At 45.6% G+C, this 24,665-nt stretch overlaps 1 protein-coding gene across 1 annotated transcript in view; it reads left to right on the top strand.

Annotated features, from left to right (window-relative positions):
* Positions 1–24,665, top strand: part of ANO2 (anoctamin 2) — a 312,785-nt gene that overhangs the window by 49,968 nt on the left and 238,152 nt on the right. The window contains exon 3 of the mRNA XM_047066263.1: positions 9,146–9,244. Coding sequence (XP_046922219.1) covers positions 9,146–9,244 — 99 coding nt within the window. The remainder of the gene's footprint in view (positions 1–9,145; positions 9,245–24,665) is intronic.

The raw sequence follows: 24,665 nt of genomic DNA, 5'->3' as shown, positions 1-24,665 counted from the left end.
GATCTTATGGTTCGTGAGATCGAGCTCCATGTCAGGCCCCTCACTAGTGTGGAGTCTGCTTGGGATTCTCTCTCTCTCCCTCTCTCTCTGCCCCTACATCTCACATGTACATGTGTGTGCTCTCTCTCTCTCACTCTCTCTCTCTCAAAATAAATAAACTCAAAAAAAAAAAAAAAGAGCTTTGGTGACTTGTCATAAATGGCGCAGCTGGTAAGTGACAGAGCCAAGCTCCAGGACTGGGTCCTCAGGCTCAAGTACCCACAGCCTTCCCATGTCGTGTCATGTATGGTGAAGATTTCCCCCCATTTCTTCTGCAGTATTTTTGAAGTAGAATGAGACCCAGAGAACACTTACTCGCACTCTATTCATGTAATACTCCTTCCAGGGTGCTGTGTTGCCCTTGGGGGCCTCTACTCAGGGGTTGGTGGGGGAGCAGGTTCTCTCAGCCCTTGGTGTGTAAGAGGGTCTGACTCCTTGGCTCTCCTAGGTTCCCTCTCACTGCTTCATCTTCACCTGGGCTTTGAGCAGAGGTTTTCTAGAGGGCTCCTGTCTGGAGTACAGTAATAGGTGATACACACAGTAGACACTACAGCATGGGTCCAGAGATAATTGCTTCTGGGCACCTGTCCATTTTGGTAGCTGACCCTAGAGATCCTCCTGGCATAGAGTGTCTCTTCCCCTTCCAGGAACTTTGGGGATGGCTGCGTTCAGTAAAGGACAAGATTGGCTGAATTGTAATTTCCATAGGACTCTGGCTAGGTTGTCCTGAATCTTTGGTTGGGAACTAGGTGAAGTCTTTTCTGTAAGAGGGGACATGCCACAGGTATATTTTGGGTTTCTGGGACAGGGTTAGGTGGGCATTCATTCCTACCCTTTGCCTTTGTTGATCACTGACTCATCCCCACCTTGGTCTGGGGAGGCTAGGGTTCAAGAGGGGGTTCCCTTGCTCTCATCCATGGCTTCTCAGAAAGGCAAGCTTTCGTCTCTCCTCCTCCAGCCAGGACATTCTTACTTGTGCTCAATTCTAAGTCCCTGGGTCTCCAGGAAGTCAGGCCAGAGCCCACTCCCTGACCATAGGTTGGAAGTTCCGGATGGCTGAAGGCAAGTGAAGACTTTGGTCTTAACAGTGACACAGGTAGACCGTGGTGTTCCTCAGATGGAGCAGTTATGAGGACCCCCTCATTTCCTGCTCACATGTCAAAAGTCTCAGGGCCACTTCTCCACACTCCTCTTTAGTCTGTGGTGATGGCTGCCCCAGCCCTGGTTCAGCACCACCTGGTAGAACTCCTCTAGTGTATGCACATCAGCTGTGGTGATTTGAGAACGTGGGAGTCACAGAGGGCTTCTCTCACCCTCACTGTGGAACCATATGCCTGTGGTCCCTGCTGATCCAAGATGGCCTAGGTTGGTGATATCTTAGACAAGTCTGTCCCTGCTTTGTCCCTCTCCATGTCTACATGCTCATCTCTCCACCCTTCCTCTGGCAGCCCCATTCGTGGGCCACGATGTGCTGCAGCTGATGTTCTCAGCTCACAGCAGGGCTCGGGACCAGAGTACACTCAGGCGTCTGGGGTCAGCGTTGAGGTGGCTTGGCAGGACTGCGTGGGAAGGAGGCTTGTGGAGTATCGGTTTCCAGTGTTTGGCTAGGGCTGCCTCCCATTCATTCTTGTTTCTCTAGAGGGAAGACGTGGTCTTGCAAAGCCACATGCAATCTTTGGATAACAACAGCAAGACATAAACAATATGGATAATCTCACCAGGAGTGCTTGGCCTCTGGTCCCTGCCAAGGGCCTTGAGCAGTGGTGGGAACACTGGAGGGAGGTGGCTGGGGGTACAGTTCCCTCCTCTAACACTGCTGTTCCTCCATCCCTCATTTGCCTGATTTCTTGTGAAGGGAGAGGCTCAGGATTGACCTCAGACACATCGGAGCCCCTGGGGACGTGTGCTGCCATCCCACATGGGGATTATGGGATGGAGCCTTGGTGTCAGGAGACTTGGATTTCATTCCTGGCTCTGCTGCTAACTGGCTGTATATCCATGTCCAAGCAATGGAGTCTCCTGAGTTCTAGGTCTTCATTTGTTACTTGAGAAAGATACGTTAGCTATCTTTGGAGGCCTCTTTATCTCCAGAGTACATTGGCCAAATCAGCGCATTCTTCTGAAATTCACCACATGCCCATCAGCTGGCTCTGCTTAGGATGCATCCTCTGCTGAGGATGTTGAATGGTACCATGGAAGTCTGATACTTGGCAAGTAAAGATACCAAAGACTTTTACATTTGATGTCCCTTTTATTTTCCAAGGTATCCCTGATTCTTTTCCTTAATACTACAGTACCCTTTAATGCTATCAGGCAGAGAGGTTCCAGGTATTATGTGGTCCCAGCTCAGTTCAGATTGTGTTTTATGAGCACCAGATGAATGTGTGCAGATGGGTTAGGCCTCCAGGAAAGGAAGCAGTGGTCTGCAAATGCAGTGAGGGCTGGGGGCTCCTGTTAGGAATGGAGAGGTCCTCCTGCAAGGTTTTCATAAGTTTCCTGGTCAAGTGGAATCTTGAATAACTTTGGTTGTTAACATGAGAAAATGGTTCAGAAATGACAGTTAAGGGTAATTGAATTATTCTCTTAGAATAGAACCAGATTTAAATGTGGTTGGCCAAAGGTCACCAGTTACTTTCTGGGCTGTGGTAGCCAATTTTTAGAAATTAATCACAGGATGGGGCGCCTGGGTGGCTCAGTCAGTTAAGCCTCCGACTCTTGATTTCAGCTCAGTTCGTGATCTCATGGTTTGTGGGATCAAGCCCTGCATCAAGGCCCTGTGCATGGAGCACAGAGCCTGCTTGGGATTCTCTCTCTCTCAATCTCTCTCCCTGCCCCTCCCCTGTTCATTCTCTCTCTCTTTCTCTCTCAAAATAAATAGGTAAACTTCTTTAAAAAAATTAATCACAGATCTAAGCAGAACTAGGTATCTATGCATGTTGAAGTTACAGTAGATATTTATTTAGTGAGTGTTTACCATATGTCAGTACTGTGTTGGCTGCTTAGGACAAAGCAGTCAACACGATAGACACATTCTTTGTCTTCATAGAGCTTAAGGTCTGCCAGGAAGGCAAGCATTAAACACCTACTCACCGTGATTGCAATGTCGGCCATTGCTATGAAGGACAAGGACAGGAGGCATGCAGGCAAGAGGGGGGACCAGGCATAATCCTGGGTTCAGAAAAGGTCTTCTGGAGGAAGGAATGTTTAGCTGAGTTGGCTAGGTCTGAGGGTGGGGAGGACTTGGTAGAGGAGGAAATAGCTTACAAGCAGGTTCTGAAGTGGGACACTGGCTGGAGCAGTTGGTGAACAGTGGGAAGGGCTATGTGGCTGGAGTCCAGGGAGAGGGTAGAGGTACTGTGTGCCTTAGAGAAGGTGCATTTGATTGGGCCTGCTGTCTAGGCAACTTTAGAGAAGAAGGGAGGAGGGAGAGGGTGGGAAACTGGCCAATTAAGCAAGGCACTGGTTAGAGATGGGGACCTGCTTTGCTTGGTGAACTCTGTGCTCCATTAATGTAGTTAGTGGTGACTAGGTCTAGGAAACCAAGTGACAGCACAACTTAAAAGAGACCTAGAAAACCAAAAGTCAGGTTATGACTGAGGAGTACAGGAGGCCCCCTTATCCATGGGGTTACCTTCCAAAGCCCCCAGTGGATGCCTGAAAGTATGGATGGTATTGAGCCCTACATATACTATTCATTTCCTTTGACCAGAGTACCTGTGTCATCTTCTTGGGTACCTTTTCCCTGACACCCGGGAGCTGGACAGACAGAATTTGTAGGGTTTTATGAAAACAGAACCATAGTGAAAGGAGTGGCACAAGACATTGCAGCTGAGCTGGAGAGATTTTCTGGCTCTGTTGTATATTTCACGTTTCTTGCCTCTGGGATAGTTGTGTCCCCAAGATGGATGTGCTTGTGCTTGCTCAGAGAAGTCTTTGGACACTGGTTCTTCTTTGTCTGATGACCAGAACCAAATTACATGTTGTAGATTGTTTTACATGAACTTGAATTTTGGTTGCCTGATGTGATTTGGGAGTCCCTCTGGTTGCATTGATGATATGTTTATAAAATATCTTCCAGAGATGGGTTATATGCTCTGGTAGGCAAGCTCTTATATACTGTTTATGTTGAATTTTGTGTTGATTTCAGAGAGTCATGTTTTCCGACATTGTCCTCAAAGTCTGGAGATGTGCTCTATTTTCAACCTGTGAATTCCTTTAGGACACATGGGACATTTTGAAAATCCTGTAGATAATTTTAAAAGTTCAAGGGCAGTAAACAAGGATTACTTAGTCACAATTTTAATGGAACAGGAACTGGTTTTCCCTGAGTTTTTCTATTGAGTGCAGAGATTCAGGGAAGATCTCCTATGTGTCCAGCCCTGTGGGAAGTGCTTGAGGAACACAAAAGAAGCATTAGATGCTGTCCCTGCAGTCAGAAAGCTGTCATTTCAGTTGGGTGGGGGGAATCACCATGGTCATGGCCCACAGATACGTCTCAGATGGCCTGTGTGCCAGGCCCTGGGGCAGGGACCTCACACACTGTCTTCAATCCTCACAACAGACCTGCAACATTTCTCATCCTTATTCAGATAAAGAAACTGAGGCTCCTTTGGTTCAGTGCCTTGTCCAATGTCCTCCAGCTATAAAATCCAGGATTCCAGTCTTAATCTGTTTTTATCTGAAGCCCAAACTCTTTCCACTCCCTTGCTGTGCTTGAGAGAATTCAAATATGGGGAAGAATGGAAGTCAATTGAGCCTGGAGAAGAAGGAAACCATTTTTTTAATTTAAAGCTCAATCTATATTTATCTCCAATTTTAGATTCCTGAGTTAGTAAAGAGAGCTTCTGCATTTGGGGATGGTTCTGTTCAGGGGTTTTCAAGTATTTGTTTTTCTTCAGGAGACATGGCCAGTCACACGAGCTAATGTTTCACATGAGCTCCCATGATTTCCTTTTCTTCTTCTTCTTTTTTTAATTAAAAACATTTTTTTCTTAACATTTATTTTTGAGAGAGAGACTGAGTGTGAGTGGGGGAGGGGCAGAGAAAGAGGGAGACACAGAATCCGAAGCAGGCTCCAGGATCTGAGCTATCAGCACAGAGCCCGATGAGGGGCTTGAACTCATGAACCATGATGAGATCATGACCTGAGCTAAAGTTGGACCCTTAACTGACCTAGCCACCCAGGCACCCTGTGTGATTTTCTTTTTTAGGAGAGGGTAACAGTATTGCCTGGGTTGAAAGGGTCATGACTGGATGTTAGCACCACATGATTGCATACCAGCCTTTATCTTCATTTAAAACAAGTTCCAGTTGAGGAGAATGAAGTATGCTTTGCGGGAGGCAATGAGCAAAAAGGTTGGGCTGCAATTAATAGACCCTCTAAAATCACAAGGGCTCAACAGTTTTATGTCTCACGTAAAAATCCCCGGGACAGCCAGGGCAGTTACAACACTCTGAGAGGTTAGGACTCGGCTTTTCTCTTGATACTTTGCTGTTTCTGGCCTTGACTTTGACCTCAAGGTCTGAGATGCTTGTCTCCATGTTCCAGGCAGCAGGTCAAGGGTAAGGAGGACGATGAACCTGCACACTGTCTTTGAAGAGGGTGGCCGGCAGCTGCTTCATGATTAGTATTATGGTTACATCTAACTGCAGGGGAGATACAGGCTTGATTCTGGATGGCTATACACTTAGTTTTAAAGTGTATGAAGGAGATGATAATGGCTTTCAGGGGACAGCTAGCAGTCTGCCACCAAGGTCATGAGATTTGACCCTTGCTTTCTCATTCCTTCCTCAAACTTTGAACATCTGTAGCCACTTCAGTGCACACTTGAGCTACCAATTCTATGCAAACTTTCAAAAAAAGCATTCATCACAGGGGCGCCTGGGTGGCTCAATAGGTTGAGCGTCTGACTCTTGATTTTGGCTCAGGTCATGATCCCAGGGTTGTGGGATAGAGCCTCACATTGGGCCCTGTGCTGAGTGTGGAATCTGCTTAGGAGTCTCTCTGTCTGCTCCCTCTGTTTGCTTGCACTCTCTCTTTCTCTCTCTAAAAAAAAACAAAACAAACAAAAAAAAAACAACCAAAAAACAAAAAACCATTCATCGCAATTTAAAAATTAAGACAAAACATCATGTATTAAAATCAATAATAGTCATGATTTCATCTCAGTAAGAAGGATGGTACTGTTCACCGCCTTTCACCACAAACATCTTTTCTGGGGCTGTGTTGGAGAGCTGGGGGTGCAGGTCAGCTTCCCAGGTGGTTTTCTTTCTTACCCTTCATTTTCACTAAGTTAGAAAAGCTTAAATTACAGTTTGAAGTAGCAGCAAGTGATTGATAACTCTGTCTAGTACTCCTGGATAGTGTAACCACAGACAGACATGGAAATTGAGGAGATTCCTTGCTGAAAGCCACTGCCAGTGTTTGGTCAGAACTATGTCATCCGTGGAAGCCGGAAGGTTGAGTGTTTATCTTAGGACTGCCTTGTATACTCCTTATCCATCCTTTGATTTGACTTTAGTCTGAAAAGTGTGTCTTTATGCTCTACTACAGCTCTTGGAGGTGGCTGTTCACTTTGCCCAGTAGTGTGTTATGTCTGCCTCCATGGCCAAGAAAGTCATCAGGTAGGGCATAGACTGCTTTGATCCGAATACCTTTTTGTCACACTATCTGTGTAACTTTGGACAAATTATTTAAATTTTCCCTGTCTTGATTTCCTTAACTGTAAAAGAGAGACAGTGATAGTCCCTGCCTGACGGTGTGGCCGTACATCTTCTTTGTTCTAAAACACATGACTGTTTGGCTCTGTGCTGGCACATGATATGCGCTCAGTAAATACGCATCACCGCCATGGCTCTTATTTTCAGGTGTTTGCAAACTCTGGACCCTCCAAGACTTTCATACCGTGGTTCAGTCTTCATACAAAATCTTCATTTCTTCTTCCTTCTTCTCCTTTTTTAAATCATAAGCTTTCATCCCCAAAGTGGGGAGTAGGTTCTGGGTATGTGAATTACTGAATGTATTGTGCGCCTACCATTCAGAATCATAGAGATAGTCTTCACTTGCATTCTGAACACCATAAAGTGTCTCTTTATCTTCTCCATTGTCCTGTGAGCACCATCAGTAGTCCATATACTTCAATGGGGAGCGCAGTCTTCTGGTTTGCTACCTGTTTCTCTGCCTAGCACACTGGAAAAGCCGATGGTAAGAGGCTGGATGTGAATGGCTTCCACTGTTATCTTCAACACAAAACCAAGACCAGAGAGTGGATTGATGAACACCAGCTGGTCTTTATGAATGAAGCTGGGGAATGATTTTCAAAGGGGACGCCTTTTACGTGAGCGGGAATACCTTTGTCGCACGCAGAGTTGGTGTCTTCTCAGTACTGGTCTCCGTGCTTCCTGCTTCACAAAATACACCGTAATTCAGTAGAAGCCTCAGGGGGCCTAGGGGGTCAAGAAGCTACAAGCACGTCTGTCTGTGGAGCACACTCACTAGGACCTGATTCCCACGCTGCCCCCTGACATCAGTAGCAGGCTGGCCAGCACACCAGCATCTTCCCACCACGGTGCATGGGTTTTAGGGGATCTCCGACAGTCATCCAATGAAGGCATGGTGCTGCCTCCTTGCTCTGCTTTCTCTGCGAACACTGCATTTGTAATGAACTCTGCAGGTGGTTTTAGAAGCTTCTCACCAATAATGGCGCTTTTGCCCATTTTTCTGACTTGTTTTGGTTTCCTTTCATTCTTTAGTGACAAAACTAATTGAATTAAGGTCAGAGGTAGTTGTTTTCTTTTTGTGTTTGTTTTGAAAAAATTTTGAGGTTTTATTTGAAGATGGGGAGAAACTGATGGCTTGACATCATAATCTGACCAAAAATTTTTTTAATGTTTATTATTTATTATTGAGAGAGAGAGAGAGAAAGAGAGACCTAGCAGGGGAGAGGCAGAACGAGAGAGAGAGAGAGAGAGAGAGAGAGAGACAGAGAGACAGAGAGACAGAGAGACAGAGAGACAGAATCCCAAGCAGGCTTCTTACTGTCAGCATAGAGCCTGATGCGGGGCTCATACCCACAAACTGTGAGATCATGACCTGAGCCGAAGTCGGACGCTTAACCAACTGAGCCACCCAGGGACCCCCCCGACCAGTTTTTATCACTCACACTGTGGCCAGGGCCAAATGGATTACTAAATCAATATGACCTAGATTTCAGATGCTCATCACTGCATTTCCTTTCCTTTATATTTTTTGGGTGAAGTCTATATACTCATGGAATTCCTTGTCCTGGGTCATAGATTCATATTCCACATTCACACTGGAGCCCTGTTCATGGTTTATGTTGATGATGTCATTTTACATTGTACTGTTTACATTATAATTATTGTTAAAATTTTTTTAATGTTTATTTATTTTTGAGAGAGAGAGAGACAGAGAGAGAGCGAGCGCTGGGAAGGGGCAGAGAGAAAGGGAGACACAGAATCCGAAGCAGGCTGCAGGCTCTGAGCTGTCAGCACAGAGCCTGATGTGGGACTTGAACCCATGAACTGTGAGATCATGACCTAAGCCGAAGTCAGACACTTAACCAACTGAGCCACCCAGGCGCCCCTGTTTACATTATTGTTTGTATCCTTACTTTGGGGCTTAGGTGAGCCACTTTTGTCATTTGAGGCTATGACCCAGCATGATAGAGCACAAATATGTGAATGGGGTGAGTTGCAGGCTGTTCACTGAATGCTAGCAAAGGTGAACTCCCTACTTGTTATGAAGACTATAATAGGGTTTTTGCAAAAATCGTAATTGCTTATGTTTCAAATCTTGGGAACATACTTGTTTTAATTCTTCTTTTCTTCTGAAGCCACCAAGCCTCCAGGGACCACACTTTGGGAACATTACCCTGTGGTTTTTGATGAGGGCCCTTCTGGAACAGAGCTGGTGACTAGATAGGGGCAGGAGGGGACAGGACCCTGGTGTTTTGTTAAAGAGAACAAACACCAGAAACTGAAGAAATGCCAGGTCGGGGCTTCTAGTTTGGGAGAGCTAGGGAAACAGGAATTTAAGCTATGTCCTTCTAAGTGTTTCCATTTCTTCTTCCTTTGTACCTTGCAGAGTAAAAGCCAGGGATCCATCTTTGTCCGGATACACGCCCCGTGGCAGGTGCTGGCCAGAGAGGCAGAGTTCTTGAAGATCAAAGTCCCCACCAAGAAAGTATGAGCATGTTTCTTCTGGGTTTGGGGGCCTCCGGAGGGTGGGCTGGCTGGCAATAGTGTGGGAACAAGGCCAGGGTTTGGGGGATGAAGGTTTGTGGAGTTGAAATTGCTCTTGCCTCCCTAGGGACCCTAAGTATGGGGCAGTGATGTGGGTGGGGTGGGAAAGCAAGTTGGGGTGCAGACAGGGGCCGGGTTTGGGATGTCCCTTCACCTTGGAGCTCTCCCTGGGATGTGCTTCATGGGAAGCCAGACATTGCTCTGGTCCAGATTCTTGGTTTCTCTGTTATACTTCCTCTCTCCCTCTTCTTGAGGTCCTGACACTTCCAGGCATTTTTTTTTCTTAAGGCCAGATGTAGCAATGAGAGCAGACAGCAAGCCATGCGGACTGGGTAGGCAGCATGCAGGGAGAATAGCTCCGAACTTGCTGCAAAGATCCCTATTCTGGTTGTGACTCTACCACTAAGTATTGTGTGGTGGCTTTTGCTGGTCTCCTCTGTAAAATAGAAGGTTCTTAATCAAGAGAGTTGATTAAAAGAAAACCAACTGGGGAATGTTTTTAGAATGTCGTGCCAGCCTCCCAACTCTGGGATTTTGATTCAGGTGGTTGGTATGGAATGAGGTTCTGGCACCAATATTGTGAAGAAAAAAATCCTCAGGAGGTTCTGATGTATATTTGGGTGGAGAACCACACAGTTCAGATGAGTTTTGAGGTTCCTTTCAGTTAGTATAGTTTATGTATAATTTCAAAATTCCCCCAGGGAATTCTTAGGTGAGCTTCTCCGTGTATAACAAAATCCAGCGAACATTTCCAAAGAGAAAGGAAAAGTGTCCACAGATTTACTATTCTTTTTTTTTGTTGTTGTTGTTAGGCATTTTAGGAGAAAACAGTGGCTGTTGACTTTGGCCACTTGTGATGTTTCTCTAGGAAGGGTTCTGGGGCACATGCTACTCTAGTCTAATGAGTGATTTATAGATGATATCTCTCTTTCTCTTTCTCGGTTTCTTTGTCTCTGTCTCTCTCTGTCTCTCTCTCTGTCTCTCCCTCTCTCTCTCTCTTTCCCTTTCTCTCTCTCTTTCTTTCCCTTTCTCTCTCTCTCTCTCTCTCTCTCTCTCACACACACACACACACACACACACACAAAGTATTTCATAAGTGGTGACCTAACTTTGCAGAGATTATTTTCCTCATTCTGACCACCATCACCAGAATTTCCACCCCCATCAGGAACAGAACTGCATGTCTGTTGCTTTCTGCACTGCCACTGTTACCACCTGCCTTATCACCGTCTTCACTCTCATCACTATCCTCAGAGTCAGCAGCACCATTTTGATCAACGTCATTGTCTAGGCTTATACCGTCTTCCCTACCAATAGATCAACCGTCCCCATCAAAATTCACTCACCAAATACCAACATGTTTGCTACCCTCATGAATCCCCTGCTCAAGAGGGTAAAGTCTGTGGGTTCTGTTTTTATAGGTTTATTAAGACAGACGATACCTTCGTGGCAGGTGGACACATGACAAACAATGAACAAACACAGACGTGAATATCAGCTACAGATATTCTGCCAAAAGAAGTAAATGTTTTGGGGTCACCTGCCTGAGTGTGTTGTTTTCACAAGGACCATACCAGGGCCTTTGTCCCTTCATTTGCACTGCTGCATTGTCTCCTAGTTTTGGACCTCTTGCTCCTAATCCCATTGTCCTCGAACGCAGGCGCTGTCTTTATTGTGGACCTCCACTCCTCCTCCATAGATGATTAGAGGATTTCCTGGTTTGCTGGCAACATGCCTCCAGTATCAGTCTTGGATGGAGGCTTCTGCTTCCCTCTGGTGGTGTCACAACCTGGCTAACCGTTTCACTTCTCTTTCTTCTGGCTTCTAACTTTCTCTCTGCTGGCTGATCCTTGGAAAGAAGGTGAGCAAAACTCCAAAGCCCATGCTATGGCTTCTATCTCCCAGGATGCTCCTAATAGCAGGGAAGCCAGAGACACAGAAGAAGCGTGTATCCTTCTTCTTTCCCCTTTTTGTCTCTTCTTTGCTCTCCTTGCCATCCTTCTTCCCTCTCCCTTGTACCTCTCTCTCCTGGTGCCTTTTCCTTGCCTCCCTCTCTGTTCTTGGGACATCCTACCATACCTCTCGTTTCTCTACCACCTTCCTCTCCTCCTCATTCCCAGACTCAGCCCCCAAGTAATGCCTGCCCCTGGTCTCTGCTTGTCCTTGCATAGGCTCATACCTTTGAGAGCATAGATCTGCTTAAATGACCTATTTTCCTGCAGAGTCATGTGTCCCCATACGCTTAGCCCGTTGGAACTACCATCTATAGTTTGGGTAGTACCTGCACTTGAATTTGTAGTTGGAATGATTAGGGCAAGGACATATTACAGTGCAGCCATCTCTGAGTTTCCCTCCTTCTTTGTCTTTTTTTTTTTTCATTTTAAAAGAAATCAAATATATTTGACATAACCTTGTGTAAATATAAGGCATACAACATGTAAATTGGACACATTTATATACTGTAATATGATTGCCATTGTAGAGGTAATTAGCACCTGTATCACTGTTACAAAATTATTCTTTCTTTTTGGCGTTGGAATAATTAAGTTCTAGTCTCTGGTTATAGTACAACGTTGTTGTCTATATTCGCTCTACTGTGCCTTAAATCTCTATGGCTTGTTTACTACTTGTTACTGGTTTGTACCCTTTAAACCGCAGCTGTTTTATCCCCCCACCCCATTCCCTGGTAACCACCATTTTACTCTCTATTTTTATAGGTTTGGCTTCTTAGATTCCACATATAAGTGATATTACATAGTACAGTTTTTTTTTTCCTCTGCTTTTATTGCACTTAGCATGGTGTGCTCAAGGTTCATCTATGTTGCAAATGGCAGGAATTCTTTTTTTCTCATGGCTGAGTAAGATTCCACTGTGTACACATACTACATCTTCTGTATCCATTCATTGGTTGATGCACAGTCAGGCTGTCCCCACCCCCTTCCTTTTCCTTTTAGGGGCTGAGGGTGGTAGACACTGTGGTAGGGTCTAGAAGACCAGACTTCTAGCCTTGGTTCCATGTTTATTTGCTGTGTGACTTGGGGATGTCACTTCGTCTTCCAGAGCCCCAGTTTCCTCATCTATGATATAGGCTATAATAATACATGCCCTATTTTTTCTTAAAAGCGTGTTGCAAGACTCTAACTCCTAACTGGTACTATGGAAGTGTAGGAGTTTATCATTGTGTCTGTGTGCTCAAATATTTTTATGTGCATTCTCGATTCCTAGCCCTTCCCCGACCCAGCCAGCTTCACTGCAGCCAACACTGATGGAGGACCTGTAGGGGGTCTTTGGAGAGACACTGAAGGGCACAGAAATAATCCATGCTCTCAGAGAGTTTACAAAGGGCTCATCAGGAATGCACATACGCAGACATCAAAGCATGAGTAAAACACTATCTCAAATGGCAACTCATTAGCACAGCACAGATCTATATGCAAATACGATGGGGCAAGGAGTCTGGGGAGAGCAAAGCCAGGTGGTGGCTCCTGGAAGGCTGCAGATATAACAGAAGGAACTTCTCCCCAAAGTTTCTGGGTCCCATACTTGACACAGGTGAACTGTGTGTCATCCTTCTGTGGGTCCAGCCACATGGCCCTGATCTTCTTTGTAATCACAGGATGCAGTGGCTGACCTCACAGGGGATGTCATAAGCAGGAGAGGAGGTATAACTTGGTAGGCAGGGTAGGATGCATGTTTTTCAAAATCAGTCTGACAGAACCTGATCACAGGGGTGGAGGTGGGGGCTATACCCAGAGGCATGGACAGGGAGGATGAGGCAGGGAAATCTGTGCAAGGTTAGCATGGGGGCCACTGGCGTTTTCCTCCTGTTTTAGTGGGTTTGGGAAGTGACTACGATGAAAATAAACTACGTTTGCAGAGAGCCACATCCTGGTGGCGGGGGGAACGTGGAGGAAGGCTGAGGCACGGCGTGGGATCAGTTGAGCATCCTCCGGGCCAGTGGAGGTTTGTATCATAACTCAGCAGGGTCTGGAGAGACCAGGAAGATGGGGAGGAAATCACGAAATCAAGATCTCCAAACCTGGACAAATCCATAGTAACGCGTCTAGGGACTCAGAGTCCTGAACACAGATATTAACCAGGAGGGGGATCTTGGAAGGAAACATTTGTTTTCCAAGAACAACAACAGAAGAGCCAGCATTTTGTGAGGGACACTCAACCTCCGTGCACAGGAAGGGGGTGGGGAGGCCTGGCCTTTGGCCCCGGGGTAGCCTGGGAAGGTTTGAAATGGGTGCCTTCTCACCTCTGCTCATTACCAAAATGGGCCTTCTAGATTGCGCTCAACATTTATGTTTCTCCCTCATTCGCCTTTTGTCCATATGAACGAACATTCCCCCCCTCTTTTACCCCTTACGTTCACTGACTCTCCAAGTGCTTCCTGCAACAGGAAAGGCTGGAAACAGACAAGGGGGAGGTAACGGAGTCCATTCTTGTCTATGAGGTCATATTAATCTAGCCAGAATCCACCAAATTTGGAAGAAGTGATATGCCTGGGGTGGGTGAAAATCACTTTTGTCCAGTCTGTCAAAATTTATGTAGCTGTTTTGAGTAGAGAGACTGATATTGCAGGGGCTACTTTTGCTGTTCCCAGAAGCCTATGAGGACATTAGCTTATGAGTCCTTCACAGGCAAGGAGATGCTGTTAACTTCCAGCAAGTTATATCTTTTTAGGAAAGCAGGCTTAGAGCAAGCCTCATCTCCAAAACAGGAGTAATAAATGTCGTGGCAGGCTGTTGAAAGGAGTGGTGATGATATTGGATGTCTAGCATAGAGGCACACACAACACATGATAGCGGGTACTTTTACTGTTGTCGTTGTTGTTCACACATGATGTGAATAGGGCGGCACAGTCGGCAATGAATCGGCCGACTCTTTCCTGCTGTTTCCCTTCACAGCCAGCATCTGCAGCGTTGGGGGAAACTGGACCCAGTTCCTTAAACCTGCGACGGCAGCCAGAAGCCCAGACATAGAGTCTGGGGAGAGGCGGGAACAGATGGCCTTTGCACTGTGTGCTGGGGGATTTCTGTTTCCTAGAGCATGGCTCCTTGGGGTGTCCCTAAACATAATGGTTGCATGTGTGAGACCTGTGGTGCAGTCCCTGGGAGAGTCAGCAGGAAGACTGCTCAGCCCCACAGTGCAGGAGGGAGGTCTTGAAGGCGCCCATTTCCAGGGATAGACAGCAGATGTGGCAAAAGGAGACTTGAGTTTCACTATTGGCTCTGCCCCCATGAACCTGGGGTTGATTCATATCTTACCCTATTTTGCAAAACAGGATTTTGACGGGTTACAAGCAAAATCATAAATACAAAGGGATCATTTTTTAACAAAGGGTAAATAGAAAAGAACCCTGTGATTGGGGGACAGTAAGGAAGTGCAGGGGAAATGATGACAGTAGAAATGAAAAAATAAGAGTGATTAATGCAAGTGTGACAGATTTCCCTTTGAGCTTCCTGGTAGCCAAGGAAGGAAGGACTGTGGTTCATGTAATCCATGGAGATGAGCATCTGTTTTGTCAGAGGACACAAACTTTTTCCTGTGGTTAAAGTATAATTGCAATGTAAAGGACAGAAACAATATAAGGGACGTATTTTTAGTAATGAGTTCATATAAAGTGCTGGAATGTTCTTTGCATAGCAATCTTTTAACTGCTTTTGGATAAAAGCTGAGGTTGCCACGTTAAACTGCAGTGCAAGGTGGATTGTAGTACAAAGTAATGTGTGGAAATTTCTGGTGAGTCAATGATCCAAAGAGAAAAGAGCAGAAATATCATTCATCTTTTAAGTCTCTCCATGGAATCCTTGGTTTGAGATCTCTTTTATCTACCAAACTGCATTTATTAAAGAATAGTTCATCATTTGATTTTCATTAACTGAAAATATATATAAATGCCATTAAGAAATTGGTGTTACCACACTGAACTATTAGAATTTCATCTTAAAAGCAAAGAAACTTGGCATTTTGGTTAGCCTCAATGGCCCCTTAGAGGAAGATATTAATTCCATTAAGCCTTATAAATTAGTAGAAGTTGTTCTCGGATACCTGCTACTGCCTCTCTGGAGATTCTGATTTGGTAACTGTGGTTTTGCAAAAGCTCCACGGGAAGACTCTCCCTCTGGCTTATGGTGTCCAGCCAGCTTCAGGTACTCTGCCCAGTCAGGACCACAGCACTTCTTGCTTCTTTGTTATCTAGAGGTGAGGCTTATATTAATCAGGTTCCTCCAGAGAAATAGAACCAATAAGACTGTGTGTGTGTGTGTGTGTGTGTGTGTGTGTGTGTGTGTGTGTTATATTTATTATGAGGAATTGTTCCAAGTGATTATGGTAAGCTGATTATGGTACCCAAGAGAGCTAATGGTATAAGTTCTAGTCCAAATGCCCATCAGGTTGGAGACCCAAGAAGAGCCCATTTCAGTTCCAGTCTGAGGGCAGGAAAAAAAAAATCAATGTCCCAGCTGAAACAAGCAGGCAGGAGAAGTTCCCTCTTAGTCAACCTTTTTGTTCTATTGAGGCCTTCAACTGATCGGATGGAGGGCCACCACATTAGGGGGGCAAACTGCTTTACTCAGTGTATCCATTCAAATTGTTAATCTCATACAAAAACCACACTCAGAATAATGCTGGCCAAATATCTGGGCACCCCGTGGCCAGTCAAGTTGATACATACAATTAGCCATCACAAGTGCTTGTGCTTTTAAGGTCCATAATCCTTTTTTGTAGTGGTATGAATAGTGTATCCAAAAATAGGTATCCAAGCCCTAACTGTGGAACTTATGAATGCGATCTTATTTGGAAAAAGGGTCTTTGCAGATAGAATTAGGTAAGGATCTCAAGATAAGATCATCCTGGATGTTGGGTGGGCCCAAATCCAATTATTGGCTGAAAGATAATTGAGATCCACAGACACACAGGGAAGAAGACCAGGTGAAGGCAAAGGCTGTGAATGGAGGAATGCAGCTCCAAGCCAAGGTGAATGCTTGGGGCCCTCAGAACCTAAGGAAGGTTTTCCCCTTAGAGCCTTCAGAGGGGGTGGAGGCCTGTTGGCAGACCAATTCCAGACTTGTGGCTTTCACATCTGTGAGAGCATACATTTCTGCTGTTTCAGGCCACCCACTTTGTGGTAGTTTGTTATGACAGCCCTGGGGAATGAGTATACTCTTCCTCTGGGCAGGAAGTAACAAGCCAATGATCCAAGACCTGGGTCTCAGGTAGGCTTGTGGGTTTGCTCTGTATCCCAGGAATCCACTTGGCATTTTCTAGGGTTGCTTGAAGTAGCCTTGTTCATTCCTTGATGCTGGGCTGTGGACTCCTCTGGAGGAGCCTTTGTGCAAGCATCCTCCTTCATGACCTCACCATGTCTGTGTCTGTTTCACGTTCTGCTTTTGCTTTAATGAAATCTGAAGAGACTGGAAGGGGCTCATCTTAGCATGCATGGTGGAAGGAGACCCAGTGTGGCTAAGAGCTGCTTTTCAATTCAGCAATTATTTCCCCACTTATACTTCTGTTCCCAAAGATAATTGTTGGTTTGATTAGGTGAAAGCTTCTTTCTGCCTTGATAAGGGGTAAATAAGGATAAAGTCTGTTAGTGTGTTTTAAAGGTTGCCCATATTTCATAATTCTTATGGTTGGCTTTGAGAAGAAAGGTAGTAAAACCACTCTCAATGATATCACTCAAAATATCTGAAAATAAAAGAACTTATAACCAGAGATATAAGTTGATAAATAATTAAATTGAGTTTTAAATGTAGCTAATGCTTCTTATGCACTGTGTTCTTTGATAAGAGCATTACATGCTTTTTGTTTTTATCCTCACAACAATATGTGGTAAGACTAGCTTTAGCTCCATTTTATAGATGAGGAAACAGGTTCAGAGAGGTTAATAAGCTTCCCTAAGGTCACCTGGCATGAAGGGGTTAGACTCATTTCTTTCTGACTGCAAAGCTGTGCTCCTACTTCACTTTACTGAAACGTCCAAATTGAAGCTTGGGTTAGCATGGTCTAGAACATCATTTCTCAGAGCCTATACTCTAGAACCAGTGGTCTTTTTTTTTTTTTTTTAAATCATGGTCTGGGGTGCCTGGGTGGTTCATTTGGTTGAGCATCTGACTCTTGATTTTGGCTCAGGTCATGATCCCAGGGTCGTGGGATTGAGCTTTGCATCAGTCTCTGTGCTGAGTGTGAAGCCTGCTTAAGACTTTCTCTCTCTCTCCCTACCCCTCTCACTTGTTCTCTGTCTCTCAAATCAAAAAATAATAAAAATAAAAATAATTCATGGTCTAACAGACTTTAGAAACACTAGTTATTAAGTTTTTCTGACCAATTAAAAGTTCTAAGAAGACTCTTAGTCTAAGAGCGAGGTTCCACTTTAACTCTTTTCCTCTGAACACTCATAGGTTATTCATAGGTATGTTCCTAGGAATCCTGGGGAACCAGTGATCTGTAGAACATACCCTGGGAAACTCCATCTCAGATTACATACCTCTGGGCTGGGACAGGTAACACATCAGATTTTTTCTCTTGTCATTGCCTGGGACCGGAACAGTGAGTTACTTAGCAGTCCTGGATGATAGCTTTCTCATCTGTAAAGTATGGAGGTTGGACCCTAACTTCTCTGTCATAGCTTTAAAATGTTGGGGTCCACACATCAGCCAAGTGACAGTTAATGAATTTGTTCATTCTTTCCCCATTGTTGATGTTAGCTGAGGGACTCCTGTGGGGTCATTCACACTCTGATTGTGTCCAAATATCTCAGAGTAAAATTGTCCCACATCTGTCACTTCTTCAAGCTGTGTGCTGAATGAGGTAGTACACTTAGCATGTGGATCCCTAGTCTGTATCTGGGGCTGCCCTTTGTCCTGGAGCCTGGTAATGTCACTGGGTTTTCTCTAAGTTCTCTTGCCCATGCCTCTCTGTGGAGCCTACATTGAGCTCCCTGATTTAGACTCTTGTCAAGAGGAGAGTACTTTACTCTCTCTTCCAGGGCCTGGAAACTTTTCACATGCTTTAAATATTTGCCTCTGGTCCTAGAATGATCTCCCCATCTTCTCTAAATACACAATAAACAATAAGGAAACACATTCTTTGCATCCCAGCCCAAATCTCACTTCCCTCATAGACCCTCCTTTATTCCTTAAGTGGATTCTTAGTCAACCTATAGTCAGGATTTTTCTCATTTGTTAGTTTTTCCTTTATTTCTTAGGGTGCCTTACTCTTGTGTCTCCCAAGGTGCCACATCCCCACTCCCCCTCTGAGAACTATAGTTTGTGTTTCCTGTGTATTCCCTGCAAACTCTAGTTTCGTGTTACATAAATAATAGATGCTCAGTAAATATCAGATTGATTGGCTGATTGATGCCAGATTATCCTTGCTCCCCCAGCCCCAGGGTCTTCTTGCAGCTGTGATCTACAGTGTAATAGCAGGACTTTTAGTTCACAGCTGTGTATAGTTCATGTGATCTTCCAGAACATTATTTTCCCTCCTCATTCAGACCAACTCTGTCCTTCATCAGGTGGTGAGCTAATTACTCTTTGGGGCTATTTTGATAGTTTAGTGAATCTCTCTGGTGACCAGAAAGTAAAAAGCAGGAAAAACCCAATGAGCTTTGTTGAGGATGGAGAACTTGTAGATTCCTGGTCACAGGGAGAAGGGTCACTGTCTACTCAGCCTTCAAGATGCCTTTCAGGGCAGATTTCTTTTTATTATTATCAGCAGTAATTTTTAAATGAACCAGAACTGTTGGTGTTTACATAGGGTTGGCTGTAGGTGAGGCCTTGCCCCATGTTGCCATTTTCTGGTCCCAGACATTTGTTTTTAATGGAGGTACAGCTGAAAGGGTAGGGTTTATATTTGATATCTTTATGGGCTTTTCGGTGCATGCTCTTTGATTGGTATTTAAATAGGCTGGAAAGAGTGCAGCTTTTTATTCCTTTGGCTTTTTATTCCTTTTTGTTTTAGGTAATGCTTCTCATTTTCAAAAATAGAAATAAAATAATTGATGCCACCTAAGTGCTGTGGTTTGAGTGAGGAACCTGAGATGGCATATGGCCATGTTCTAGACATGCATATGGGCCTGGTGAGACCATATGGACCTGGCAGACCTAGTGTTGGTCTGTTAGTGGATAAGTCTGACTCAGGGCTCAAAAACGGTGAAGAATATATGAAAATGTTATGGGAAGTGTTTTTGAATTGTTGTAGTAAGTTATTTTAAGACTCATGGTTAAAAAAATGGAAATGGGGCGCCTGGGTGGCTCAGTCGGTTAAGCGTCCGACTTTGGCTCAGGTCATGATCTCGCGGTCCGTGAGTTCGAGCCCCGCATCGGGCTCTGTGCTGACAGCTCAGAGCCTGGAGCCTGTTTTAGATTCTGTGTCTCCCTCTCTCTCTGACTGTCCCCTGTTCATGCTCTCTCTCTATCTCAAAAATAAATAAATGCTAAAAAAAATGGAAATAGAAGTGGTGGCTTTCTTTTGTTAAAGCCTAGAGTCATGTTTCTCTGAACTGGGGTAACATGTGCCATACTGGGGTTGGCTGGGACCTGGTGCTGGAGGGCAGTGGATAGGTTGACCATTGAATTTATCACCCAAAGTAGGGCTCTTTGAGGGTGGAAGAGCTCCCAGTGATTATGCCAGGACTGTCCTGAGTAACTGGGATATGTGGGTGCTCTTCCAGCTTGGCCATGGCTGCTCCTGAGGGTGTATGGGAAAGAGTGAGCAGAAGGGGAGAGGTGGAGAAGCAGGCAGAGGCAGTCAGCTTCTGGCACCTGGGGCTCATGGGCGGAGCTCTTCTTACCCAGTAAGAACTGGGGTCAGTGACATGTTGGCTCATAACACCTGTCGAGATCTGATTGTTACTTTTTCAGGAATTTTGCAAGGTAGTGGTTAAACTATTGGTAGCTTGAAAATGGCCATGGTGGGCACTGTTTATACCATAGAAATCCACAAATGTTATAAATCAACAGCCTCTCCATTAGTTGGTAAACATTTACCAGCACTACACCAACAAAAGCCCAAGCATGTACACTTGAGTATAAAGGCAGAGTGGGGCCACTGATGTGTGCCATGGCTGGGGCAGGGTCCAACCTGAGGGTGTTTTGTGGTTCCTGCAGTAGGCATTAAAGGGCCATTGATCAGAGAGGGGCCAGGAATGATAATGTCTATGTTAGGGACTCTGAATGGATGCCACATCTGCTGCCTCTGATACAGAAATTTATTTCCTACGTCTTCCTACTTGCTGGCTCTGCTCCAGCCTCACTGGCCTCCTTGTTCTTCCTCCAGAATGCCAAGCCTTTTTCTATCTCAGGGACTCTCTGATTGCTCTTCCCTCTGCCTGGAAGACCTCTATCTACCCACAGAATTCACTCCCTCACTTCACTGGGATTTCTGTTCATATGTCCCCTCCTTGGACAGTCCTCCCTGTTCACCCTCTGTGAGGCATGCTCCTGGCAACTCTCTATGCCCTTCTCTTGTTTTTCCTTCCTAATAGTACCACCGGCTCCTGAGTCATGTATTTGTGTTCTTGTTTGATTATCTGTGTCCACACTACACTGGAAGCTCCATGAGGGCAAGGATTTGGCTTTGTGATACAGGTAGCACCTAGAAGGGGCATGGAATAGAGCAGGCATGAAACCAATATGTGTTAATGAATGAAAGAATGGGTCACACATACCAGACCTAATCTGTGGTGGCAACTGGATACAGACTGATGCTGAGTGGTCTCTGAGGCCCATTTGAGGACGTTAAGAAGGATTCCTGTCATCCCATAGGGCTGTCTACATGGGTGGGGCTAGCAGCACATGTACCATATTATCCATTCCTGCTCTGGGTTTTCAGTTGCCCCTTCAGTTGCCAAAAAACATTTGGGAAAAGTCTAACTGTAGCTGGAATGGGGCTAGGTTGTATATAGGGAGTCCTAGCCTTTTGGAAGGCCCATTTTTCATCTACCCACCCATCCACGCACCCACTCACCCATGCATCCACCCATCTGTCCGTCTGTCCATCTGTCCGTCCATCCATCCATCCATCCAATGGATACCTATTGAGTATCACTATACTCTGCTGAGGGCAGGTGATTCAGTGGTGACCACACTGGTCTTGGCTCCATTGGCTTTGGCATGGTGAAGACTCAGAAGTTAGAGAGCTGTATGAGCTGGGAGGCACCCACAGAAGAAAAAGAGCGGGGTGGACAGAGTCAACCAGAGGAAACTAATTTAGGCGGGGGGCGGGGGGGAGGGGTGGTGGAGGGAGGGTGAGGGAAGGCGCCATTTGAGCTTAGACTTGAGGGCCAGGTTGGGGTTTGGCAGGTGGGGAGGACAGGTGAGAACCTTCTCAGGAGAGGGAAGGACAGGTCATCAGCCCCAAGGTAAGGAAACCCCAGCCTGTGTGGGGAACTGAGAGGAGGCCATTATGCATATAGTGGGAGGCAGGAGGTGCAGCTTATAGGGGATTTGTCAGCCATGTAAGTAGTTTGGATTTTATCCCGTATTTTTAAAGTCATCAAACATTCATTCATGTGTAGAGTACATACCAAAACGGAATTAAAAACCATAAATGAGTATAGAGCTAGACAAAGGAGAATGTGCATTTTGTAGTATCACTTTCCAGGCTCAGTATTGCTTCAGACAGGAAATTTACCCGTAAGCATAGGTAGGGATGAAGAGACTGGTTAGCTTCTGTTGTTGGTGTCACCCAGAGTCTCCCTGTGGGATCTAGGATGCGGCTGGTCTTGGGGATTCTGGTGCTGTTGGCATTTTGGTGAATAGCTTAACACTCACACACACAGGTAAATGCTTATGTGTGGGAGTCCTTGAATCTGGTACAGAGTGTGCACGCATGCGTGTGTACGTGTGCGTGTGTATCCCTCCCTCTGCCCTCTCAGGCACCGGCACGCGGGATAAGAACATGGGGGCAAATTCTGCTGCCTCTATAGCTTCCCTTTCTCATAACTTCTTTAGTCCAGAGCCTTCTGCCCTTGTCGGCTAGTGGCTTGTGGTGCCATGCTCCACACTGACTTCTCAGTGTGCCCGAGCCTTTTGACATTAAAGGTCAGGAAGTGGGTGTGATGCTGATCTTCAAGCCCTAGCCTTAAGGCGAGTGAGATGTCATCAATTTTAACAGTTGACCTTCAATTATCTAGTGACTAGGAGGAGCAGAGGAAAGCATAAATAGATGAAAAGAGGCAGACTTTTGGGGTCATGGGATATAAGCAGACACACATGCTCACAGCGGGGCTCACTGTCCATCTTGATGCCTGGTTTGTGCTCTTCCCACTGACTTTTCCTACGAGTTGTAAGGAGAGGCCTTTTTAGGTCACTACAGGTGAGTGACTCACAGATGATCAAGATTATATCATTTATAGCTCTTATTGTTGCACCTTCTCCTTGATCTCTGGGGTCATTGGACCTTTTCATGTTTGTATGGTACTGGGCATGTTAGTAAAACTTTCTGTGCCTTGGTTTCTTTATCTGTAGAATGGGGACAGTATTATGTATCTGTTCATGATAGACATCACCATAGCCTCGGTTCCTTGCATCCCTGGAGGGAACATGATTCCAACACAGGAAGGAAACAAATCAGTCCTGAGACCACAGTGCTGTGCCCCTCTGGAGGGGAGAGGCAGAGGGAGACAAGGGGGGGAGAAAGAAGTAAGGAAAGAAGGGATCTCGGTAAACCTCTTAGACTATGACAATGAGGCCAAAGTGAGCTTTTATGAGAACCACATTTGAGCCCTGGAATAAAAAATAAGAGCAACATACTTTAAAAATTATTTATGATTTTAAGCACATGAAAGGCGTATCATGTACCCAAGGAGGGCATAATGGGGAACAGCTGGCTAACATGTGTCTTGCCATTTCTGAGGATGTTCATAATTCTCTGATGTCCAAGAATAACAGTAATAACGAGGCCGCCGCTGAGCATATTAATGACAATAAAGAGGGTCGGGGTGCCTTTCCTGGATCCTGCTGGACACAAGAGAAGAAAGCCTGGCTTATTGGGTTTGGTGGGACCGAAAGGGAACTCCAGCCTGCTTCCTTCTTGGGGGATCATGGGGCCCTTCCACGGATCAAAGGTTGAAGGAAAGAGCCTGGATGGGGAGGGGGGGGGAGTCAGGAAACCTGGGTTTCAGGCCTGGTTTCACCAGCGACTCTGGCAATTCCTTGCGTCTGAGTCTGTTTTCCTGTCTGTAAGGTAGCGATGCTAATGCTACTTGGCAAGCACACTTGCAGAGTGTTCATGGGACCCGATGAAGTGGTGCCTACGGAAGTGCTGGGCACATTGCAAAGCATTCTGTTTTGGAGGGGTCATCACCAGCTTTGTGCATCTTCAGCACTTGGCAAATCAACCACCAAGCTCAGTGCCTGCATCTAGGGGGTGCCCACGATGTTGAAACATAGAAACATCATGAATGTTTCTTTTTCATTAAATGTTTAAAGCTGTACACTGTTGGACAGGACTTTCCAAGGCAGTTAGTCCAGTTCTTTCTTTTATGATTTTTGAGGTGGGTCTGGAGCAGTGCATGGTCTAGGGCTAATGATCCCCCACTACCGAGTCAACCTGAGTACTCTTCCCAGTGCCCTGTGGATGATGAGATTTTCCATTCTGCCTGATGGGAAGAGGTGCTATTTTCAGTCCTTTTAGATGGTTCTTTCTCCAGGCTCAGCTAGGTCCCTCGCACCTGTGCGGTCAAATGGTCGCAGGGGACCTTCTGCAGCTCTCTGGAGCTCCTTGTGAAGCTCTCTCCTCTGGGCTACCCTGTCCTGTGAACTCCATTTGCCTTGGCCTCCCCAGACTTCCAGCTCTGTCTCCTCAGCTCAGGGGTTCAATGGGCCCCACTTGTCTTCCCTTCCTGCCCCTTGGCTGAGAACCTCTGTCAAGGCAGTGAGCTGGAGCCATCCCAGGAGCCATCTTGCTTGTTTCCTGTCTCCTAGGAACTTTGTTGCCTGATAGCCAGTATCTTGAAAACCACAGTCTCTATCCATTGGGGCTGCTATAATGGAATACCATGGACGGGCTGGCTTATAAACAAGAAAGTGGGTGTGGAATTCTTTCTCAGAGTTCTGGAGGCTGGAAGTCTTAGACCAGGGTGCCATTGTGGTCAGGTGAAGGACCTCTTCCTCGTTCCTAGCTGGTACTTCTCACTGTGTCCTCGCGTGGCAGAAGGGGCTCCACCCTCATGATCGAATCACTTCCCAAAGGCCCCACCTTCTAATATCATCATATTGGGCACTAAGGATTTCAAAATATGAGTTTTGGGAGAACACAGCAATCATTATTTCATGTTTTTTTGTTTGTTTTTGTCTGGGTGTCTTGGTTGTTTCTGATAGGGTAAATCTGGTCCATTTTACTCCATTGTA

This window comes from Lynx rufus, unplaced genomic scaffold (assembly GCF_022079265.1).
Source record: "Lynx rufus isolate CCGP_SWC_20201006 ecotype Redwood Valley unplaced genomic scaffold, mLynRuf1.p SCAF_7, whole genome shotgun sequence".
NCBI lineage: Eukaryota > Metazoa > Chordata > Mammalia > Carnivora > Felidae > Lynx > Lynx rufus.
Note: the sequence above shows the minus strand (reverse complement) of the source record. Positions and strands in the feature narration are given on the sequence as shown.